This window comes from Budorcas taxicolor, chromosome 18 (genome assembly GCF_023091745.1).
Source record: "Budorcas taxicolor isolate Tak-1 chromosome 18, Takin1.1, whole genome shotgun sequence".
Classification (NCBI taxonomy): domain Eukaryota; kingdom Metazoa; phylum Chordata; class Mammalia; order Artiodactyla; family Bovidae; genus Budorcas; species Budorcas taxicolor.
Genome location: NC_068927.1, coordinates 23,307,647 through 23,329,272, shown reverse-complemented (window position 1 = coordinate 23,329,272; position 21,626 = coordinate 23,307,647). Strand labels below are relative to the sequence as shown.

General features: G+C 34.7%; 1 protein-coding gene across 1 annotated transcript in view; it reads right to left on the bottom strand.

Moving 5' to 3' along the window:
- CHD9 (chromodomain helicase DNA binding protein 9) overlaps window positions 1-20,414 on the bottom strand; it is a 127,636-nt gene extending 107,222 nt beyond the window's left edge. The window contains exon 1 of the mRNA XM_052655339.1: window positions 18,960-20,414. Within this exon, the coding sequence (XP_052511299.1) occupies window positions 18,960-20,414 (1,455 nt within the window). The remainder of the gene's footprint in view (window positions 1-18,959) is intronic.
- Between the last annotated feature and the right edge of the window lie 1,212 nt (window positions 20,415-21,626).

The window sequence follows — 21,626 nt, the reverse complement described above, 5'->3', positions numbered from 1 at the left end:
TAAAGATTGTGTCCAGTATTAAAACAAGCTAATTCATGCAGTGTATAGTGTGATAATTGGCTATAATATTTTTTGAGTGCCTATTTCTTAAGCTCTTTACAAATATTATCCTATTTAATCTTACATGTATCAGTCACTAAAAGAGACAGCTACAGAACTAAAAGTGTTTGTATACATGATTTGTGGTTCAATTGTTTTGTCTTTTTAAGGAAAAGGAAACATTTTATTTTAATGAATGAGTGATACAGTAGTGAGAGATTTGGGAAGTTATGGTGTCACGTACAAGGCTTTGAGTGCCAGGCTAAGTGAAGACGTTGGGCAGAAAAAATTATGATAAAAGCTATACCAGATTAACCTAGCACAAAAGTGGAACAAAGCAGAGGCAGTAATTTAGGGGAGGTACATCTAAGTTTTCAGCCCTCACTGCCCATCTGTAAAGAGGTCTACATTCAAATGAAAACTCAAACTAGATTTAAGAAGGTATGTATTTGGGGAGTATCTTCTACAAAGTGATACAAGAAGGCTTGGGATACCATAAAATAAAAGAAGTAGAAAATATAGAGTGAGAAGCTAAGAGAGCTTTAGACAGAATCTTGGAGAATCTGGATCAGTGTGCAGGAGAAAAAAGAACCACCAAGAAATTGGAGAAAGAATAATCAGCCTAAGACTTTGTAGTGAAACAGATCCATAGAATCCATATGGATTCCTAAATTCAGATCTCTGAATCCACAGAAACAGATCCCAGAAAAAGTGATGAGCCTCAGAAATGCAGATGACACCATCCTTATGGCAGAAAGTGAAGAGGAACTAAAAAGTCTCTTGATAAAAGTGAAAGAGGAGGGTGAAAAAGTTGGCTTAAAGCGTAACATTCAGAAAATGAAGATCATGGCATCTGGTCCCATCACTTCATGGGAAATAGATGGGGAAATAGTGGAAACAGTGTCAGATTTTATTTTGGGGGGCTCCAAAATCACTGCAGATGGTGATTGCAGCCATGAAATTAAAAGATGCTTACTCCCTGTAAGGAAAGTTATGACCAACCTAGATAGCATATTCAAAAGCAGAGACATTACTTTGCCGACTAAGGTCTGTCTAGTCAAGGCTACGGTTTTTCCAGGGGTCATGTATGGATGAGAGAGTTGGTCTGTGAAGAAAGCTGAGTGCCGAAGAATTGATGCTTTTGAACTGTGGTGTTGGAGAAGACTCTTGATTGAGAGTCCCTTTTACTGCAAGGAGATCCAACCAGTCCATTCTGAAGGAGACCAGCCCTGGGATTTCTTTGGCAGGGATGATGCTAAAGCTGAAACTCCAGTACTTTGGCCACCTCCTGCAAAGAGTTGACTCATTGGAAAAGACTCTGATGCTGGGAGGGATTGGGGGCAGGAGGGGAAGGGGACGACAGAGGATGAGATGGTTGGATGGCATCACTGACTCGATGGACATGAGTCTGAGTGAACTCCGGGAGCTGGTGATGGACAGGGAGGCCTGGCATGCTGCAATTCATGGGGTCGCAAAGAGTTGGACACGACTGTGCGACTGAAGTGAACTGAACAGTGTCAAAAACTGAGTAGCTATGAGAAGTAATTGGTATAACCCTTACTCTACATTTCAAGAAGTCTAGATGGTTTACTCTCACCAGAAGTACTGTCATCTATATTTTTGCCTTACTATATCACTCAAACAGTTTTCAAGTATTTATAATCTCTCATTCTTCTCTTCCCTTAAAAGAAATCTAAGAGATTGCAGTAACTCACTTGTTTTCCTCAAATTATGTAAATCCCTTTCCTTCATCCCAATTTTAGCCACCGTTTTCTCTGAAGGAAAAAGTAAATTTAGAAGGCACATTAAAACAAAGGGGAAAGTAATTAATTTTTAAAATGTCAGAGAGAATTCATAGCTACTTACAGACGACTGTTCCTCAAAGAACATCCGGCAACAAGAAAATATATAAAATTTGTATGTCAGGATAATTTAAATTGGTATGCCAGGATTAGTTTAAAAAAATTTGTCATAATATGGATGTGAGGGTTGGACTGTAAAGAAAGCTGAGCGCCAAAAAATTGATGCTTTTGAACTGTGGTGTTGGAGAAGACTCTCAACAGACTCTTGAGTCTGTTGCACTGCAAGGAGACCCAACCAGTCCATCCTAAAGGAAATCAGCCCTGAATATTCATTGGATGGACTGATGCCAAAGCTGAAACTCCAATACTCTGGCCACCTGATGCAAAGATCTGACTCACTGGAAAAGACCCTGATGCTGGGAAAGATTAAAGGCAGAAGGAGAAGGGGACGACAGGGGATGAGATGGTTGGATGGCATCACCGACTCGATGCACATTGAGTTTGAGTATGCTCCAGGAGTTAGTGATGGAAGGGAAGCCTGGCGTGCTGCAGTCCATAGGATTGTGAAGAGTTGGACACGACTAAGTGACTGAACTAACTGATCTTCGGTGTGATAATGGTTGTATTTAAAAACCTATCTCTCATTCTTTAGGAGATTTTAACATGAAGTATTGAGAGGTAAAGTGTTGTGAGGACTGGAATTTACTTTCAAATCATACCACCCCAAACAAAATCTATGTACTTATCTATAAATAGAGAAAAAAAGGCAAAATATTAATACCTACTGAAATGAAAGAACATTTATTTACTATTTTTATTTATTTACTTCATTTTATTTGTTTTTGGATACTGAATATTTTTCATTAGAAAATAACTTGTCCTAATCCACTACCATACTAACAATTCATTGACTGGAACACATATGTATTAATAGGACAATTTCACTTTAATCCCAAGAATACTGACAGCTTTGTTTTTAAGAAAATTTTAAAACTATACAGTCTACAAACTCTTAATTCACAAACCAACTATACTTGAATTGACAGATATAAAGCCCAAGGTATGGCTAATGATAAAGATTTCCTTAAAGAGAAAATCTTTCTCTTGGTCTTAGACAAGCTAACTACCTACATCCCTCACTAACTTACCAGCTCTCACCAACAAACGTCACACGTCTGTGTCATTGCTTGTAAGGAAAACATCTTTCTTTACATCAGGCAAGAGAAGTCCCTCTTTGAGCTGCACAGTTTAGAGGGTTTGATTCCTGTCTCACACCCCTCCTCAAGGCCAAAACAATGTACTACTTTCTTCCCTCTTCTAGAACATGCTCCAGGTATATAGGAATTCCCTGCCTAAAACAGTTTCACACTCACTTGCAGAGCTCACCTGGGTCTATTCCCTAGGTTTGTTCTCTCAAGGAAGTCCTTGTTTGGCAAGGAATGCTTTGTATGGCAAGGGTAGAGAGATGGGAAGAGTGAAGGGGAGCCTGGATATGCAGGCTGAAAAGTCCACATTGTGTTCGCGAGGCCACCTGAAATACAAGATAGCGACAGGAGTGGCAAGAGAAGTAGAATGATCCATTTCTGCCATATTCTGGGGTGGAACTCCACAGGGCCCAAGGATTCTATTTTCAAACAAATGCTTCTATTTCTCAAAGAAGAACAGAACATATTCAACAATTTATTGACTTCACAACTTCAAATATTTTGACATACAATTTAAGAGCTTACATTTGTACTCCTTCCCTGGGACTCACAAATTTTAGGGGCAAGCCAGCATAAAAATGAGTTAAGAAATAGTTACATAAGAAAGTAGAGGAGTGTAAAAAAATGTTATGTAAGAAAAAGAACAATAAAAGGAAACAGAATCAGATTTTAGATTATGCCACTAAAAAGTTATGCAGACTGTATATTTGGGCTTCAGTTTCTATAACTATAAAATTTTTAAAAGTTGATTAATAATTAAAGGTCTTTCTAGGTATAATATTTTTTGAAAATCCTTGAAGCAAGGAATCATTATCAAATAATAAGCTGACTTTACAATTTACAGGGCACTTTCAAATTTACTGTCACATTTATTAATCAAAAATGTTAGAAAAAATATACAGCCACATACTACAGATGCGAAAGGTTACCTAAGATGACTATGACAGTAGATAACAGGGCTAGGCCTCCAGCCCAGGCCTCGTCACTACAAAGTCAGTGCTACCCCTACTCTATCAGAGAGACTAACGTGCAAAACCAGCCTGCAAAATATTTATACTCTGACAATGGGACTGAGAAATACATGAGAGAGACCAAGAACAGAAAAACTAACTTATCTTCTTCATAAATAGCTCATTTGTCTGGTGACAAAAATTCATGAATTAAACTTTCTAGGAATTACGGCTAAATTCAGTAAGAGATATAACCACATGAGTAATATTAAGAAAGTGCTGAAAGAGTAAGATACAAAGGAACAGAGTCAAGCCAAAAAAGAAAAGAAAGAAAGTAAAAAACAGCAGTTTTACAAGATAAAATACAACACTTTGGAAATCAGATTATTTGATTAAAAAAAAAAAAAAAGTACTATTCCCTGCAGTACTATAATATCTAAGATGCTTATGAATTTAACCTGGAATTATATAAGATTATTTTATAATAATTATTATGTAAATAATTATTTAAACAACTAAGCAAACTACTGCATTATGTATTACAAAATCATGAATTATTTACCTTTTCTCTCTCTTTTTTTGGAGGGGTGGTGAGTGAGACTTGTTCCCCAACCAGGGATGGAACTCAGGCCCTTGGCAAGGACAGCACAGAACCCTAACCACTGGACTTCCAGGGGATTCCCTCTTTATCTTTTCTCACTATCTAGTTTTCTCAAACCTGTATTTGTCTTTGCTCTGTGACTTATAAACTGTGATACCTTGAGTTTTAGTTTTTTTTTACTTACAAATTAAGGTGCCATAATGAAGAGTAGAATAAAATGTGATGACATATAAAAATGTATCCAACACTATCTGTATGACCCTGAACAAGCTATATAATTATTCTGAACTTCAAGTCAGTATCTGTAAAAAGAGTAGATGATAAGATCTACCTCAGAGTTGTTCTGACAATTAAATGAAAAAAAATATGTAAAGACATGATCTTTTAAGTATAACTGCTCAATGTTTATTGGCTACTTGTATTTTTATTATTATTCATAACTGTATAAATTATCAAAGGAAAGTCTGTACATTTACCTTGATATTCTAGGAATCTAATTATACACACACACACAATAATTTATCTACAAAGATACTCGTTATACTACACAAGGCAAACTGGGTACATAAATCATACTACTTCTATATTATAAATTACTATATAGTCATTAAATGGTGTTTTAAGTCCTCCAATTAAAGCCAAGATGGAGTAATAGGAACTGGATTTATCCTCACACTTCACCGAAAAACCAAACGCAATATATGCAGCTATCATTTCTAGATGGTGGATATCAGGCAACTCCTGGCAGTAACCCCTGAGAGAAGGGGAACAATAAGCCAAGGCTGACTATTAGCCTGCTTTATGCTGCAGAACAGGGAGATCAGGGAGTCAGGTGGAATCTCACAGCCTGAGTTGAGGAGACAGAGCTGAAAGTTCAGCTACCTACTAGTTCAGCTAAAGTTCAAAGCGACTAGTTTGCAGGGGAACATTCTGCAGCAGAGAGAGAACTTCACAGGGAGAGACCTCTGGAGATCTTCAGAAGGTATCATCCCAAGACTTTAGATGAGTACTGATCAATACTACCATTTTGTGAAGTTCCCCAAGGCCCAAAACAAGCCACCTGAAAGGAACTGAGCTCTCACACTAAGGCCAGGGATGGTCCACCTTCCCATCAGCCAGAGTGGAAACTTTTCTATTTCACAAGGCATTGGAAAGAGAATTCACAATGCTATTATTGTGTCAGTTGTGGGGGAAAATTAGTTCTAAAGACTGTCCATCCAAACAAAGCTTGAAAACAGATCTTATAAAGATAAACCAATTTTCAAGTAGCTTAACTCTATCCCAGAACAAAACTCAAGAATATTTATAGAAATGCAAAACTTTCCTAGCACTAAATGGTAAAATTCACAATGTCTGGCATCCATTCAAAAATTATCAGGCATGCAAAGTGGCAGGAAAATACAACCTACACTAAGGAAAGAAATCAATCAATAGAAGCAGGCTCAGAAATGGCACAGATAATAAATAAAGCAGACAAGGAAAAGTAACATAGTTAGTATAATTATATTTCAAATGTTCAGTAAATTAGAGGAAAGATTAAGCCTGCTAAGTATAGACATGGAAGACACAAAATGAGTGAAAATGAGATTTAAAAAATACATTGGCTGGAATTAACAGATTACACAACAAAAGAAAAGAGTAGTGAATACAAATTAATAAAAACTATCCAAATACAAAACAACAAAAATAAAATTCAAAACTAAAAACAAGGAAAAGCTAAAGAAAATACATACACACATATACACACGAGTGAGCTGTGGTACAACTTCAAGCAGCCTAATATACCTATATTTGAGAACAAAAACAAAAAAAATTTCAAAGAAAAATGTTCATGCTTGACAGAAAACTATAAGAACAGATCTAAAAAGCTCAACAAAACTCATGCATAAGAAACATGAAGACAATCACACCAAGTATCAGAATCAAACTGCTTAAAAATAATAAAAGAAGAAGATTTACAAAAATTAGCAGAGAACAAATATATGTTACACACAGAGGAACAAAGATAAGAATTACAGAAGTCTTCACATCAGAAAGCAAGGCAAAAACGAAGACAGCAGAGCAACATATTTAAAGGATAAAAAGAAAAACCACTGTCAACCTAGAAGTCTATATCCAGCAAAAATGTCTTTCAAAAACAAAGAGGAAATAGAACTTTTTAGAATCAAAAAATTAAAAGAATTCATGGATATCAGACCTGCACTACAAGAAATGTTAAATGAAGTCTTTCAAGCAGAAAAAAATGGTATCAGATGGAAACTTAGCATCTACAGGAAGAAATGAAGAATACTGGAAATGGTATACATTTAATTAAATGTAAAATATATTTTTTCTTATTTATAAAATTGTATTCAAAGATAAATGACTGCCTAAAGGAATATTAGTAGAAATTTAGTGTGGAGTTTATAACTTACATAGACAACAACAAAAGTACAAAGGCCAGGATGGTGGGAAATGGAAGTACTCTATGGTATCAGTCATATGTATTCATATTGAAGAGGTATATTGTAACTGAAGATAAACTGTGATAAGTCAAAGATGTATACCATTAATCTTAAAGCAACCACTAAAATAATAAAAAAAAAAGTACTAAACAGTACCTCACCAAAGGCTTACTTTACATGCCAGATGTCACTTTGTCACCTCTCAGGTCTAAATCTACACTTCATTGTCTGCACTACAATAAAGGAACTTGTACACATTTTTCTCTGCCAGTGGCACAATGTTAAGCTTTGCTAGCAGGGGGCACTGGAATGCAACTGGAAGATGATGGGGTCTCAAATCCTAGTTCCAGTGTATTGTCTTCAACAGGCTACAGAAGAATGCAGGAGCCAGACGGACAAAGAAATCATCCCATGTTTAACTTCCCAGGACACCTTTTTAGGCAGTTTCACAGGAAGTTTTGAGTCATAAAAACGTAGATGGGCATTGTCTCTGCATCTCCCTCAGTACCTCAAACAGCAGATTCCCAATCGTTGTTGTTCAGTCGCTCAGTCATGTCGGACTCTTTGCAGCCCCATGGACTGCAGCACACCAGGCTTCCCTGTCCTTCACCAAGTCCCGGAGCTTGCTCAAACTCATGTCCATCGAGTCGGTGATGCCATCCAACGATCTCATCCTCTGTTGACCCCTTCTCCTCCTGCCTTCAATCTTTCCCACCACTAGGGTCTTTTCCACTGAGTCATTTCTTAACATCAGGTGGCCAAAGTATTGGATCTTCAGCATCAGTCCTTCCAACGAATATTCATGACTGATTTCCTTTAGGATTGACTGGTTTGATCTTCCTGCAGTCCAAGAGACTCTCAAGAGTCTTCTCCAACACAATTCAAAAGCATCAATTCTTCGGCGCTCAGCCTTCTTTATGGTCCAACTCTCATATCTGTACATGATTACTGGAAAAACCATAGCTTTGACTATACATAGGACCTTCGCTGGCAAAGTAACGTCTCTGCTTTTTCATATGCTATCTAGGTTTGTCATAGTTTTTCTTCCAAGGAGAAAGTGTCTTTTAATTTCATGCTTGCAGTCACTATCTGCAGTGATTCTGGAGCCCAAGAAAATAAAGTCTGTCACTGTTTTCACTTCCCCAGCTATTTGTCATGAAGTGACAGGACCAGATGCCATGATCTTCATTTTTTGAATGCTGAGTTTTAAGCCAGATTTTTCACTCTCCTCCATCACCTTTATCAAGAGGCTCTAGTTTCTTGTCACTTTCTGCCATTAGGGTGGTATCATCTGCATATCTGAGGTTACTGATATTTCTCCTGGCAATCTTGATTCCAGTTTGAACTTCATTCAGCCTGGGATTTCGCATGATGTACTCTGCATAGAATTTAAATAAGCAGGGTGACTGTACACAGCCTTAATGTACTTCTTTCCCAATCTGGAATCAGTTCATTGTTCCACGTCCAGTTCTAAATGTTGCTTCTTGACCTGCATATGGGTATCTCAGGAGCCAAGTAAGGTGGTCTGGTATTCCCATCTCTAAGAATTTTCCACAGTTTGTTGTGATCCACACAGTCAAAGGCTTTAGCATAGTCAATAGAGCAGATGAAGACATTTTTCTGGAATTCCCTTGCTTTCTGTATGATCCAACAGATATTGGTAATTTGATCTGTTTCCTTTACCTTTTCTAAATCCAGCAGGCACATCTGGAAGTTCTCAACTCAAGTAGTGTTGAAGCCTAGCTTGAAGGATTTGAGCATTACGTTGCTAACATGTGAAGTGAGTGCAGTTCTGCAGCAGTTTGAACATTCTTTGGCATTGTCCTTCTTTGGGACTGGAATGAAAACTTTTTCAGTCCTGTGGCCACTGCTAAGTTTTCCAAATTTGCTGGCATATTGAGTGCCACACTTAAACAACATAATCTTTTAGGATTTTAAACAGCTCAGCTGGAATTCCATCACCTCCACTAACTTTGTTCATATGACAGGTGTCCAAAATATATTTACTGAATTCATAAGCAAATGAATGTCTTATAAACAAAGCTGTCTTAGAACTACATTAGTGCTTAGCATATAGTATGCTCTCAAAAATTTCTATCAACCTTATTAAAAAAAACTCAAACCCCTCTGTTCAACATGAGTTTAACCTACATCAAATACCAAGCAAGGACCACATCTTATTTCATACATAACATAGCACCACATGAAATAATAGATGGTGAGAAAGTACTTATGAAAGTGAATCAAAAATTTCTGGATCACAAGGTTCTAACACAAAAACCCAAATAAGAAATTACAAATAGTACTCATATCCATTACATTACATAGTATAAGCAAAGCAAACGAGCTCCTTAAAGAAATGGCTGATTCCAGCTCTGAGACAAAGCAATTAAATACACCTTCTTACACCAGAAAGTGGAAGTACTTTGAGACTAAAGAGGACACATTAGAAGGGCACAGGGTTGGCTTGCAAAGAGTCCCACTGGCAAAATATTCAAAAAGAATAATAAGGGTAATAGACTATAACATATTCAGTGTTTTTTAATCTATGGATCCAACTCTTTATAGCCAAATCCCACTTACTAATTAAAAAGGAGTGAAGGTAATTTTAGAAAGAAACAAAGTGTAGTAGCTCGGTCGTGTCTGACTCTTTGCGATCCCATGGACATCAGGCTCCTCCGTCCATGGGATTTTCTAGGCAAGAGTTCTGGAGTGGGTTGCCACTTCCTACTCCAGGGAATCTTCCCGACCCAGGCATCAAGCCCAGGTCTTCCGCATTATAGACAGACGCTTTACCATCTGAGCCACCAGGGAAGTCCGAAGGTAATTTTACTAGGTGATAAAACTTAGCATCACCAATAATGAGACAAACTCCTAATATGACCTAATATGACCCAAGAGAACTACATCTATGTGGCACCCTCACCAAGAAATGTTTAATTTGAAGTATGAAGAAACAATTAGATAAATACAGACAGGGTCTAGACTTTTTAACAAAATGGTGACACTGGAAAAGAACAACAAAAAGGCATGAAAACCCCTGTATTAGGATAAAGAATATTAACGAGACATAACTAAATGCAATGCCTGATCTTTGATTGGATCCTGTATTTTAAAATAAACATCTTTAAAAATTACTGTGATAATTAAAAGATATCTGAATTTTGGTCATATGATACTGTTATTGATGATTTTTTATTACATAGTAAAAGTAACTTTTATTTAAAATGAAAACAGAGTGAGAAGACAAATGAGGCAAGCAAAAAACTGATGAGTCTATGTGAATGGTACATGGATATCCACTCTCGTATCCTTTCAACTCCTAAGTTAGGAAAAGTAAATATTACTATAAACAGTTTAAAAAACTCATAATATTCATATTTCTGATATTGCTTAAGTTGACTGACAGTCATCTTTATTCTTGTAATATAACAAAAATACAGATTTGCAGGGGTAGCCTTAGAGGTCTCTTTGTATTTGTAATGTCACTACCCAGCACAGTACCTGATATACAAACAGCAGGTGCTCAATGAATATATTTGTTGTTTATGTTCTTATGAGTTGATGTGGTAGAAAACACAATGAATTTAAAGATTTTAGGTGGGAGGGGGGTTCAGGATTGGGAACACGTGTACACCTGTGGCGGATTCATGCTGAAGTATGGCAAAACCAATACAATATTGTAAAGTAAAAAAATTTTTAAAATAAATAAAGATTTTAGATAGATTACTTTCCCTCTTGATACCACAAGTACTTAATATGTAAACTCTGAGAAATAATACCAACTTATATATACCTCAGGTTATTACTAAAAAATTCAAACAATGTAAGTAAACCACTTAAAATATTATACAAATGTTTTATTATTTCTATTTCAAATTACATTCAACGTTTATTTACCACGTTATTTTTTAAAAATTACTTCTGAAAGTCTTACTTTCATTTGAGGTATTTAGAGGGAAAAAAATCCTAGGAAATTTATCTACAATGTAATCTTTTAAGTATAATGTATCTCTCAGTAACTAGTTATGTCTCTTTTGACAAAAAAGTAGTGCTAAAAGTTGAATCACATAGTTTTAAAATAAAAAAAAACAGTTTTGTAACATAATAGTTTGTAATAAAATTAAACAGATTAGAAGCTCAAAAGAAAAGGGCCTGCTTTCTTGACTCTGCCATTCACAAGAGCAGTTGGATATTATATGTACATACATTATAATACAGATATAAATGCATACAAGGATCAAGTAGGTAAGGATCAAGTAGGTACAAAATGACAAAATGTCATGTAACAAAGAGCTAATCTTAGAAACTTAGAGGAATACCTTCTTTAAATCGGATGGATCAAGGAAATGAATTGTTTATAATTATCACTCATTCAAAATCACTTAGCTGGAGAGCTGAGGAGTGCTAGAAACCTCTGTCAACTGAATCACAACTGAAAAGAGAACACCTCTGAAATTACAATACAGACCAATGGGAAAGTATGACTTAATTTTCAGTTTGAGTTGCTCACAGGCAAAGGACCATATCTGGCTCATTTTTGCAACCTCAGTGCCCAGCACAATCTCTTATACCTGGTAGATACCTAATAAATACCGAACAAACAGAAGCAGCAAAAACGCAACATTTCCAAAACACAGATGTTACACAAAATTCAGTCATTCACACATACACAGTTTATATCTACATTTGACAGATACAGTAAGTGTCCATTTTTTAACACTAGAAGTATGGTTAAAAACTTAAAATACATTGAAAGATGTACATACAAAAAAAAAAAAAATCCCCAAAACAAAACTGAGCAACTCAAAAAATATCAATACTTATAAAACATTAATTTTAAGTGCCTGGCCATTCTCATTTCTGATCACGCTTAAATACTATAGTGTTTAAACTATAAGAAGGAATGCTAGCCAGCTGTATGACAGAAAGCAAAATGACCTGTTTTTGCTTTTGCTTTTTTTCACCCTATTAGGATAGGGTGAAATATTATCTAGCTCTAAAATTCTATAATACTAGGAAATGTTCAACATAAACTCTTCAGGTACACAAGTGTACATTAATCTAGCAGGAAACTGCTTAAAGATTGGTTCTTAGCCCTTATTACCTCATAATAACTTTAAATGCAATATAATCCATAAAAATATTGAATCACTATGTTGTATACCTGAAATGAATATAATATTGCAAATAATATAAAACTTCAATACAAAAAAGACTACCCTGCTTTCATAATTTGTAAGGTATTACTTGCATAATAAATGTGCAAGTTATTATCTGCATAGTTGACTATAGTAAATTACCAGATTTTATTTAACTGAAAACTACAGTCTAAGCTTCCTATGTGCTTGCTTACCATCTCCTTCCATGAATTATTCGTAGCATATTGCATTAAAACATTTCTGTTGTTTAAAATCATTTCAGTCCAACTATCCAAATAAAGAAACCTGATCACTTGTATTTAAATATTCCAAAGTATTCATAGTATCATAACAGGAATAAAGTTTGATGGTTCAGTAGCCCCTAACATTTTTTTCAATTTCAGACATTAATAAGGATAAATGACTGAGAAGTTCTAAGGTATCTGGGAGTGCACCTCAATAAAATTAAGCTATACCTGTCTGTAACTTATATGATCAACTGCACTTCCATTTAAAAAAAATAGCAAGAAAGAGTAAAACACAGAAGCAAAAAAACTGAATACAATAAAACTCTGTTAGACCTACTTTGAAGTTTGGCTTGAATCTCATGCTCTTCACACACTGCACAAATCCACAAATTTCTCACCAACTGCTGCCTCTTCCCCACCCCTGGAATTCACTTCCTGTTCACCTCTCACCCTTAAGTATGCATGTCAGAAGTCAACAGCCTTAAAGCTACAACCAGAATGTCATTACTCAGTGCACAACTCAATTCCTCTAATACAATACAGTACAGTTTAATAATTAAGATATTTCAGAAGTAGCTAATATTACACAAATTTCCAGTCCAAAGAGAACATTTTAATCTAGAAGATTTGACAGAAATGTCAAAACGAAAAAAAAAAGTCCACTTCATCTGAAAAAACAAAACCCAACTGAACAGGAAATTCCTTCATAGAATTCTATTTTGTGTATTAGCTTAGACAACTAAGAATTTTGCAACTTCTTATAAGCAATAGCATACTAAGTGTATAAAGATGCAAATAAATTTTGATAAATAGAGGGATGTTACTTTATAAGAATTTAAATTATTCAATAAAACAATCTAAATACTACTTAGGCCATTTTTTTTCTCTTATTTTTGTCTGGGACATAAATGGAATGAAAATTTTAAAATTATTCATTATATGTTGGCTTTTTGATGTAGGAAAAGTTACCACTATTAAAAAAACCCCAAACCAAAAATAACTAGCAAAGACCTCAGGATCCTCTGAACTCAATGGGTATGAGCAAAGTACAGCAAATTCCTTGCTTTAGATTTACATTCAGTTTTAGGAAGTTTTCCACTTTGTTTTTTATTAGTAATTTCATTTACAGGAAAAATTAGTTGTGCTTCTAAGATTACTTTCAAATATCTAAAATTCTTACTTAAGTCAGGGTGATTCCTGGAGGTGTAACAATAATTATCACAAATTTGAACATATAAGACCTCCCTATAAAACTTTAAGAGTTTTTTCATCTTTTCTTAACTGATCATTCTACCACCATTACCATCACTCTTGGGTTGGGGGTTGGGAGAAAGCCATATAAAAAGTTTTGAAGCTTAATAGAACACACTTCCACTGTCTGGAAAATTTACCCATCTGTGATAAATAATTCCCAGGTATTCCTGGATAGCAGAGAACTTGTCACATGTCTTTACCCTTCTTCATTATTTACAATTGCCACTCAGGAGCTAAACAGGCAATATAAATAATACATCTCACAAAGAAACTCAAAATTACAACCACAGAATAGCTGAAAAGAACCTACCAATTTAGTCCATTTTCCACCTCTTGGCTTTCAGTGAAAGTGTTTTACTTCAAACTTCTTTACACTAATCTACTTTTCTGTGACTTCCACTTGGTAGATGCAATTCCGGCCTCTAAAGTCCTTCAAATATTTGAAGGTAATTATGAGGTTTACCTTTAGGGCATTTGTTATTATCATCTTAAACACAATCTTATTTTTAAAAAGTCAAAACACTTTTGGGAGCAATAGCTATTTCACTTTACTTTTGTTCTTTATTTTGGGGTTGTCTTTCCCTCTGATAACGAAAAAACTGTCAATATAGTCAGAATATACGAGATGAATGGTCTTCACTTAAAGACTCTAAAGCAAGTTTTTATCTCATCGGTAAGGTATATTTCTGAAGGGGTTGGGGGAGGGGGCAGGGTGAGAAGGGAGGAATCACTTAGCATATTATTGTTAAACATCACACTGCATTAATATACTCCAACATAAAGTGAAAGTAGTGAAGACCATATATAATGGAGCTAAATCTGATTTGAATCTAGTCAGGTGTGACTTTGGGTATATTAATTAACTTTTCTGTATCTCAGTTTTCGCAAATGGAAACTGAAGGAGTTAACTAACTCCAAATAAAAGGACTGCTGTGAAGGATCAATGTGTTAATAACATATTTTAAGTATTTAGAACAGTGTTGCCACAAACATAATGCTCTATCACAGGGCATAGTCTAATTTTTGCTTACTATCACATACCTACTTCAAATTGAACTATTACAGTAATAAACACAACAAAAATATAAAATATTTTAATTACCTTAACTCAGATTTTCCAGATCTCAATAACAGCTTTACTTTTATATCGCATTTTAGCAACCCTGGGCTTCCCAGGCACTAGTGGTAAAGAACCGGCTGGCCAATGAAGGCAGCAGACATAAGAGACACAGGTGCGATCCCTGGGTCAGGAAGAACCCCCTGGAGAAGGGAACGGCAACTCACTTCAGTATTTTTGCCTGGAGAATCCCATGGATAAGGGAGCCTGGCGGGCTACAGTCCATGGGGTTGCAAAGTTGGACACAACTGAAGTGACTTAGCACTCAGCGCCCTTAGCAAACTCAAGATGGCAAACTTTTAGCCATTCAAAATCATTTTCAGAAAAATATTTTACGACATGAAAAAATGCCTGCAACATATTAATCTGTTGCAAAATGTAACAATAATTTGTTACAAAAATACTAATTACAAAAAAGCAATTTGCCAAAGAGTATAAACTCTATGATCCCAACTTTGTTCTTAAAAATGCAAAAATACATAGGGAAGAGACAGACAGCAGATCTCACTGGAAACTTACAGAATGTCAATAATGGTATCTTCTTGTAGTGATATTACAAGTAATTCATTTTTCATCTGTTTTCTATGTTGTTCAATTTTTAAATAATAATTATATATTAAATTTTTTGTCAGAAAAGAAGCCCAATATTTTCTTCTTTATGTATTTGGCTGCACTGTGTAGCCTGTGGGATCTTAGTTCCTCAATCAGAGACGAACCCAGGCCCTTGGCAGTGAAAAGTGCAGAGTCTGGACCACTGGGGAATTTCCCCCAAATCCAGTATTTTAAAATGTGCCTTACACAGGCTGTTCAAATCTTTCCCTAAGTTTTTTTTAAAGCTTATAAAAAAGGCAGGTTTCCCTACCTTCAGGGAAAACTAAAAAAAAAAATTCAAGGTAGTAAATAAAGTTATAAATTCATCAGGATACAAAAGCCAACAAGGAATTATGTACAATTATATCCATCCTAAAATTCTATTTCCTATGCTGATAGCTATTTTAGCTATCCCACATATCTTTCACTGCTATAGAACATTTACAGTAAATTTAATTTACAAACTTTGAAAGATCACACAGTGCTCCATATAGTGTTCCCACTTAACAAATAATCAGACAAAAATGAAAGATTCTGTGTCACTAAAGAGCAGTATTTATCATAAAAAAGCAAGGAAAAATTTATGGTATTACTCAATATTCCTTTGCTCTAACAACCAGAGATGAAAATAAGTTAGTATTTTCTCTATTATGTTTTGTATTTACATTTAGAAATGCTTCCTGTAGCACCTCACTTTTCTTTTCTCTTTTTTAAATGGTAAAATTCTAGAGTCAATTATATAAGAAATTTTCTCAGCAATATTCAGTTTTTAGTGACTGACACAGATTCCAAGATTTTGAAATTATATCCACAAATACTCCACCTCAATAGGGGAATAAGAAAACGGAAGGCTTACAGATACTCTTTACATACTTAATATTCTCAGTGAAGCTTTCTAAAATTATAGAGTTGCCACCCATGAGTTTTCCAATGATAGATTAATGAATATCTTGTTTTGGCTATAACAATATGTGTCCTTTTAAAATTCTAATAAACCAAAAATTATGCCATTTTCTTAGTTTTATCTGTTAACTTCTATATACATAAATAACAATGCTAATTTAGTCCAAAATGAAATTATTGCATTTAAGCGAGAGACTTAAAAAAAACCCTAAGAAAAAATTTCTTTTCATAGAACTTGGGGAAAACTGTAATAATACAACATTTTGGCTATGTAGTAACCATAATCATTCAGAAAATGCCAAAAAATTCTGATAAAAGACTTATATATGCCCTGCCAAAATTTATCATCAATTATACATACTGAATAGTTTAATTTCACATATTGGGATATCTGACATAATTCTATACATATAAAATCTATATCCAATCCCTATTAACCATATCTTCTCTACCAATCCATGTCTTCTCTCCACCCCCACAATCAGAAAGTCACAACTCTAAGCCTTAACACAAAGAAATAATAGGAAACTTGAGAACAGACTTTCAGTAAATCAGATAAGTATTCAAAAACATTTGCCCTTTATCAGTTTTTAAACATGTAACAAAAAGAATAAGAAGTTAGCAAAATGAAACAAACACTGAAACAAGAAGATGAGTAGGTTTAAATAAAGCCTTATGAATGTATCAGTGTAGATAAGATGATTTATTAAAGGCTGATGGATTGGTGTGAAAAGAATTTCTCTCAGATAGCATTAAGGTTGAGTATTAGTATTAGATTTAGTATTAGCACTGGGGACTATTTTAGATTTTTATAATTATTCTCCATTCATTTCAAATCTACAGAAGAGAGTTTTCTTTTTAAAGTCAGTAGAACATGTTTAGGAAAATATGAATTTAAAAAATCCTTAGAAAAATAAAATTAAGGAAATAAGTTGATAAATTTCAGATTTAATAACTTCAATTATATGCTGGACAAATTAATTAGTCAAACTAGTCAGAAATATACATAAAAAGTGAATAGATGATCCTGGGTTTGATCAGTAGTTTTTCCCCAAGGTCCAAGATGCCTGACCCTCTTCCAGTAGAGGGAGCAAAATCATAATATTATATTCAGGCAACAAAAAGATGGGGAGAAAGAGAATTTATAAGTTGCTTTTAAATATCTTAAATCTATTTAGATAATTCAAAAGCTGTACTAAAATCATCATGACCCACAAAGCAAAAGATAAAGATTTTATCCTTTTCAGACACTTCAAAGTTTTGAAATAAAAAAATGGTCCGTAAATACTTAATTTCAAGAACCATGCTATATTTCATTGTCTACCAAATCTCACAGGTAAGCAAGGTATCAAAGCAATTTTATAAATCTTTAACAGCAAACTTTCAGAAAACTGATAAAATACTACATTAAATACACCAAAAGAATTTTAAAGTAATACATTCATATGACAAAAACTATAAAAAAGCAAAGGCAAGAAAAGCAATTGTGCTACCCTAAAACAATCTATTTCCTTTCAGTATTTTTCATAAGTATATTTCCAAACTGCTATGAAAAAAGTATAATTATAAAAACATTTGTTAAGTGCTTATTATATGCTAAGCATGTACTATATGCCAGGCACAGTTTTAAGCACTTTACATATTATAACTCACTTCATTCTTATCAAAGCCCTATTATTATCCCATATTTAAAGATGAAGCAAATGAGTGCACTGAAATTATTAACACTTAATAAGCAACATGAGCCTAGTTCTAACCCAAGTAGTGTGGTACCAGAGCCTGTACTCTTAACCACCTTACTGGGATCTTAATTTTGAATTATGCTTTTCCACCATTATTAACATATTATCAGTCTTCAAAGTCTTTTTAATGCCTACAGTAGTTCATCCAATATAGACATGATAATAAATTGTGTTGTTTCCAATTTTCCCTTTTAGATACAGCAAGAGAAATATCTTTGGGTTTATTACTTTTGCCATATTTGGGTTATTATAATAAAGTTTTTATACTTAAATATGCCATGTGCCACCAAATTGCTTTCCAAAATATCTATCAATTACAAAGCTATGTGAATTCCAATTTCACCATAAATTTGCCAATATTAAACATCAAATTAAAAAAATTTTTCTGATAAAAATGAAACCACACTGCAACTGAATTATTACTAAAGTTGCATATCATTCTGAATGTCAAGTTTACTGACTTCTTTTCTGAATTTCAGCTTTTACATTTTATTTAATTATCAACTAATGAGATCTCATCAATTATCAAATTATTTTTATAGGAATATTAACTCTATGTCCATTATATTGGCAATAAAACATTCCCAATCTATTGTTTTCCTTTTAATTATGGTTATTTTTTGGTTTTGATAATAAATCTTTCTGTCAAAGGCAATCATAACTGAAAGTTACAAAAGATGTCTTAATATCTTATAAAAGATATATTTTTTAAAAATCTAAATAATAGAAGTTTACTGCTTTGAGTAAATCAATGAAGGACTTTCAAATATAAGACTACTGAAACAATAACAATCTACGTCAAAATATGCACATTCACCTGAGAGAATTATTGAGTTTGAGAAATTCTGAGTATGTCTCATGTGAAATAAACTCAGTGAGTAAAACCCCCACGCTACCCCAAACCAAAATAAGAGTTACATACCTGTCGCTGTAAACACAGGCGATTTCTATCATGTAAATGCTGATGATTAGAAAGTGATGAATGCCAACTCCGAGCCTGATTGTGCAACTGAGTTTGAACCATATCAGAAGGCCGAGTTACAAGATGTGAAGTAAACTGCCGATCAAGGTCATGATCTAAAACATGACTTGAATTATCTTGCCCAAATGCTGACTCATCAAACTGGGGAAGGAGACCTTCTTGAAGGAGGTCTTCTGGGTCAAGTCCTGTGAATGGCTCAGTTTGAGATTCCACTTGATGAAGTAAATTCTCTTCCAAAGATGAAAAGCCATTAGTTTCTACATGATCACTGAAATGGCCCATTTGAGTTCCTGAGTCAACAGGATCCGGGAAGTTCATGTGCACAGGAGATAATTTTGAATTGTAATTACCCTGAGGATGTGATGAATGCAACATTTGGAAGTTATTTGAATTCAGAGATGTATTAGGATTTAGCATATGCTGAGTCGATTCTTGCTTGATTCCCCTATGAGGTGAAAAGGAATTACTCCCAGTAAAATCAGATAAAGTCTGATTTGTATGATTAGGTGCAAGAACTGCAGAGGGTTGAAGAAGACTATTTGGTGACACATGATTACTGGAAAAGGAATAATGTGAAGAAAACTGCTGTGAATTACTGACAGAACAAGAAGTCATATTTGGAGAAGGTCCATTAAAATTACCTTCTTGGTGACTGGTACACTTGAGGAAGTGTACTGAAGGGTTTGATGTTTGGGAAAATTGCTGCATCGAAAGGGACTGTTGTGAAGTAGATGCATTGTTCATTTGTGGTGGATGGTTAACACTGACTCTGTGTGGACCAGAAACATTAACATCCATAAAAGTTTTAGACTGACTAAGAGAATTTTGCCCTGGGTTCAGATTATTTCTGTTTTGTTGTGAGCGTAGCGAAGCGCACTGTGTTTGTTGTTCATTGGCCTGAAATAAGGCAAAGTCATGGTGTGCCACAAAGCTTTTAGTTTGATGCATAGAGTGAGAATGTCCTGGTTGGTGAAAAGGAGACCCATTTTGATTTGAAATGCTAGTAGCTGTCTGATGGCCCCACATAGGACTGCCATCTGCTACATCTGGAAACAAACCATTGGGTTGGTTCTGGGGGTGGATTGGAGAACAATTAAACTGAGAGTGTGGCGATAACACATGTTCAGCTGGGCTACCAAAAGACTGATTAACTTGGTGAAATTTCATTGAATCAAACGGATTTAACTGTTCATAATCAGTCATCTTCTGATGTGTTGGAGTACCTTGAACATGATTCAGTGAGTCTATGTGCAAAGGTTCAAATTCTGCACCCAAGTTCAATTCGTCAACTAGTGAAACAGGTCCTGGTTGTACAAATGCATCATCTGGCAAACCTTCTAAGGTCTCACCAAACAGATTGGCATCATCAAAAAAGTCCATCATGGGATCTGTCATCTTGAAAACTTCAATAATAATCTGGGCTGTTCACTCCAAATGGAGTACATTCAGTTTCTCTGTAGTAGATATTATTGGATCATTTCCAAAGGTCATCAACTAATCCGTAACAGGTCAATGTTCATTATTGCTCTGGATAATGACATGTCATGAAGTGTCAGAATCCTAGGAAATAAGAACAAAAGCAAAGTTTAATAATGAATATTCATTAAAGTTTTACAAACAAAGTTTATATATGATTTAAAAAACATACAATCTCACTGCATAGTATGTTTCGGTAGAGTAATTCATTGCAAATAGCTCAGTGATATTCCCTACAAGGAAAAACTTGCTGCTACAGGGGACATGACTATGTATATATATGCATTTAAAAGTAATAACATATTACTTCAGTTTGAAGTTCACATATTATAATGACAGAATGTAAAGCAAACTTGACAATGGAATGTCAGACTCTCCCATACCATGAAATGGCCATCACTCCCCAACAGCTCTAGCATGTACAACATATTTATGTATTACACTTGAAAGCTATGTTGTGCTAAGATAACCGACAACAGATCCTCTCAGATTAGCAAGTATGTTGTGATCTTTTGCTCTACACCTCTTGAGCAGATAAAGCTACTGTTTTATAGGGTACACATGAAATTACTGCAAGAAGAGCAATTGTATGAAGTCATGATAAGCTGGCCCTAAATGAGATAAAAGTTAGCCATCTGGTCAGCTGATAGACAACACAGACATGTGGTGTGTTGGAGATGCTGTATCATATTGCTACCATGATTCTCTTGTTCAGCTACCATGGAAGATCAGCCTCCTGAGAGCCAAGTGATACAGACATCCATGTAGCTAAACCAAGCACCTTTTTGTTAACAGCTATATTCATTACTCTACCCCTAAGTCTCCCATCATTAAATCATTTGGAATATACCTATTGCTTATTATATTTACTAAACTGTGCAAAATAAAATGTACTGATAATCAAGCTGAGGCAAAAACAAACAGTAGTTTAAGCTAAGCAATAAATTAGTCTTATGATAATCGCAAGAGAAAAAAAATGGCAACATTTATACACAGACACATCACATAACATACGTAGAATTTACATGTGGAAAGGATCTAATAGGTTACTTGCCAATTTTGTTTCAGGATTACATGATTTATTCCAAACCTTTTCAACAAAGGTAATTTAGAGTTCTGCCCTCACTGTCT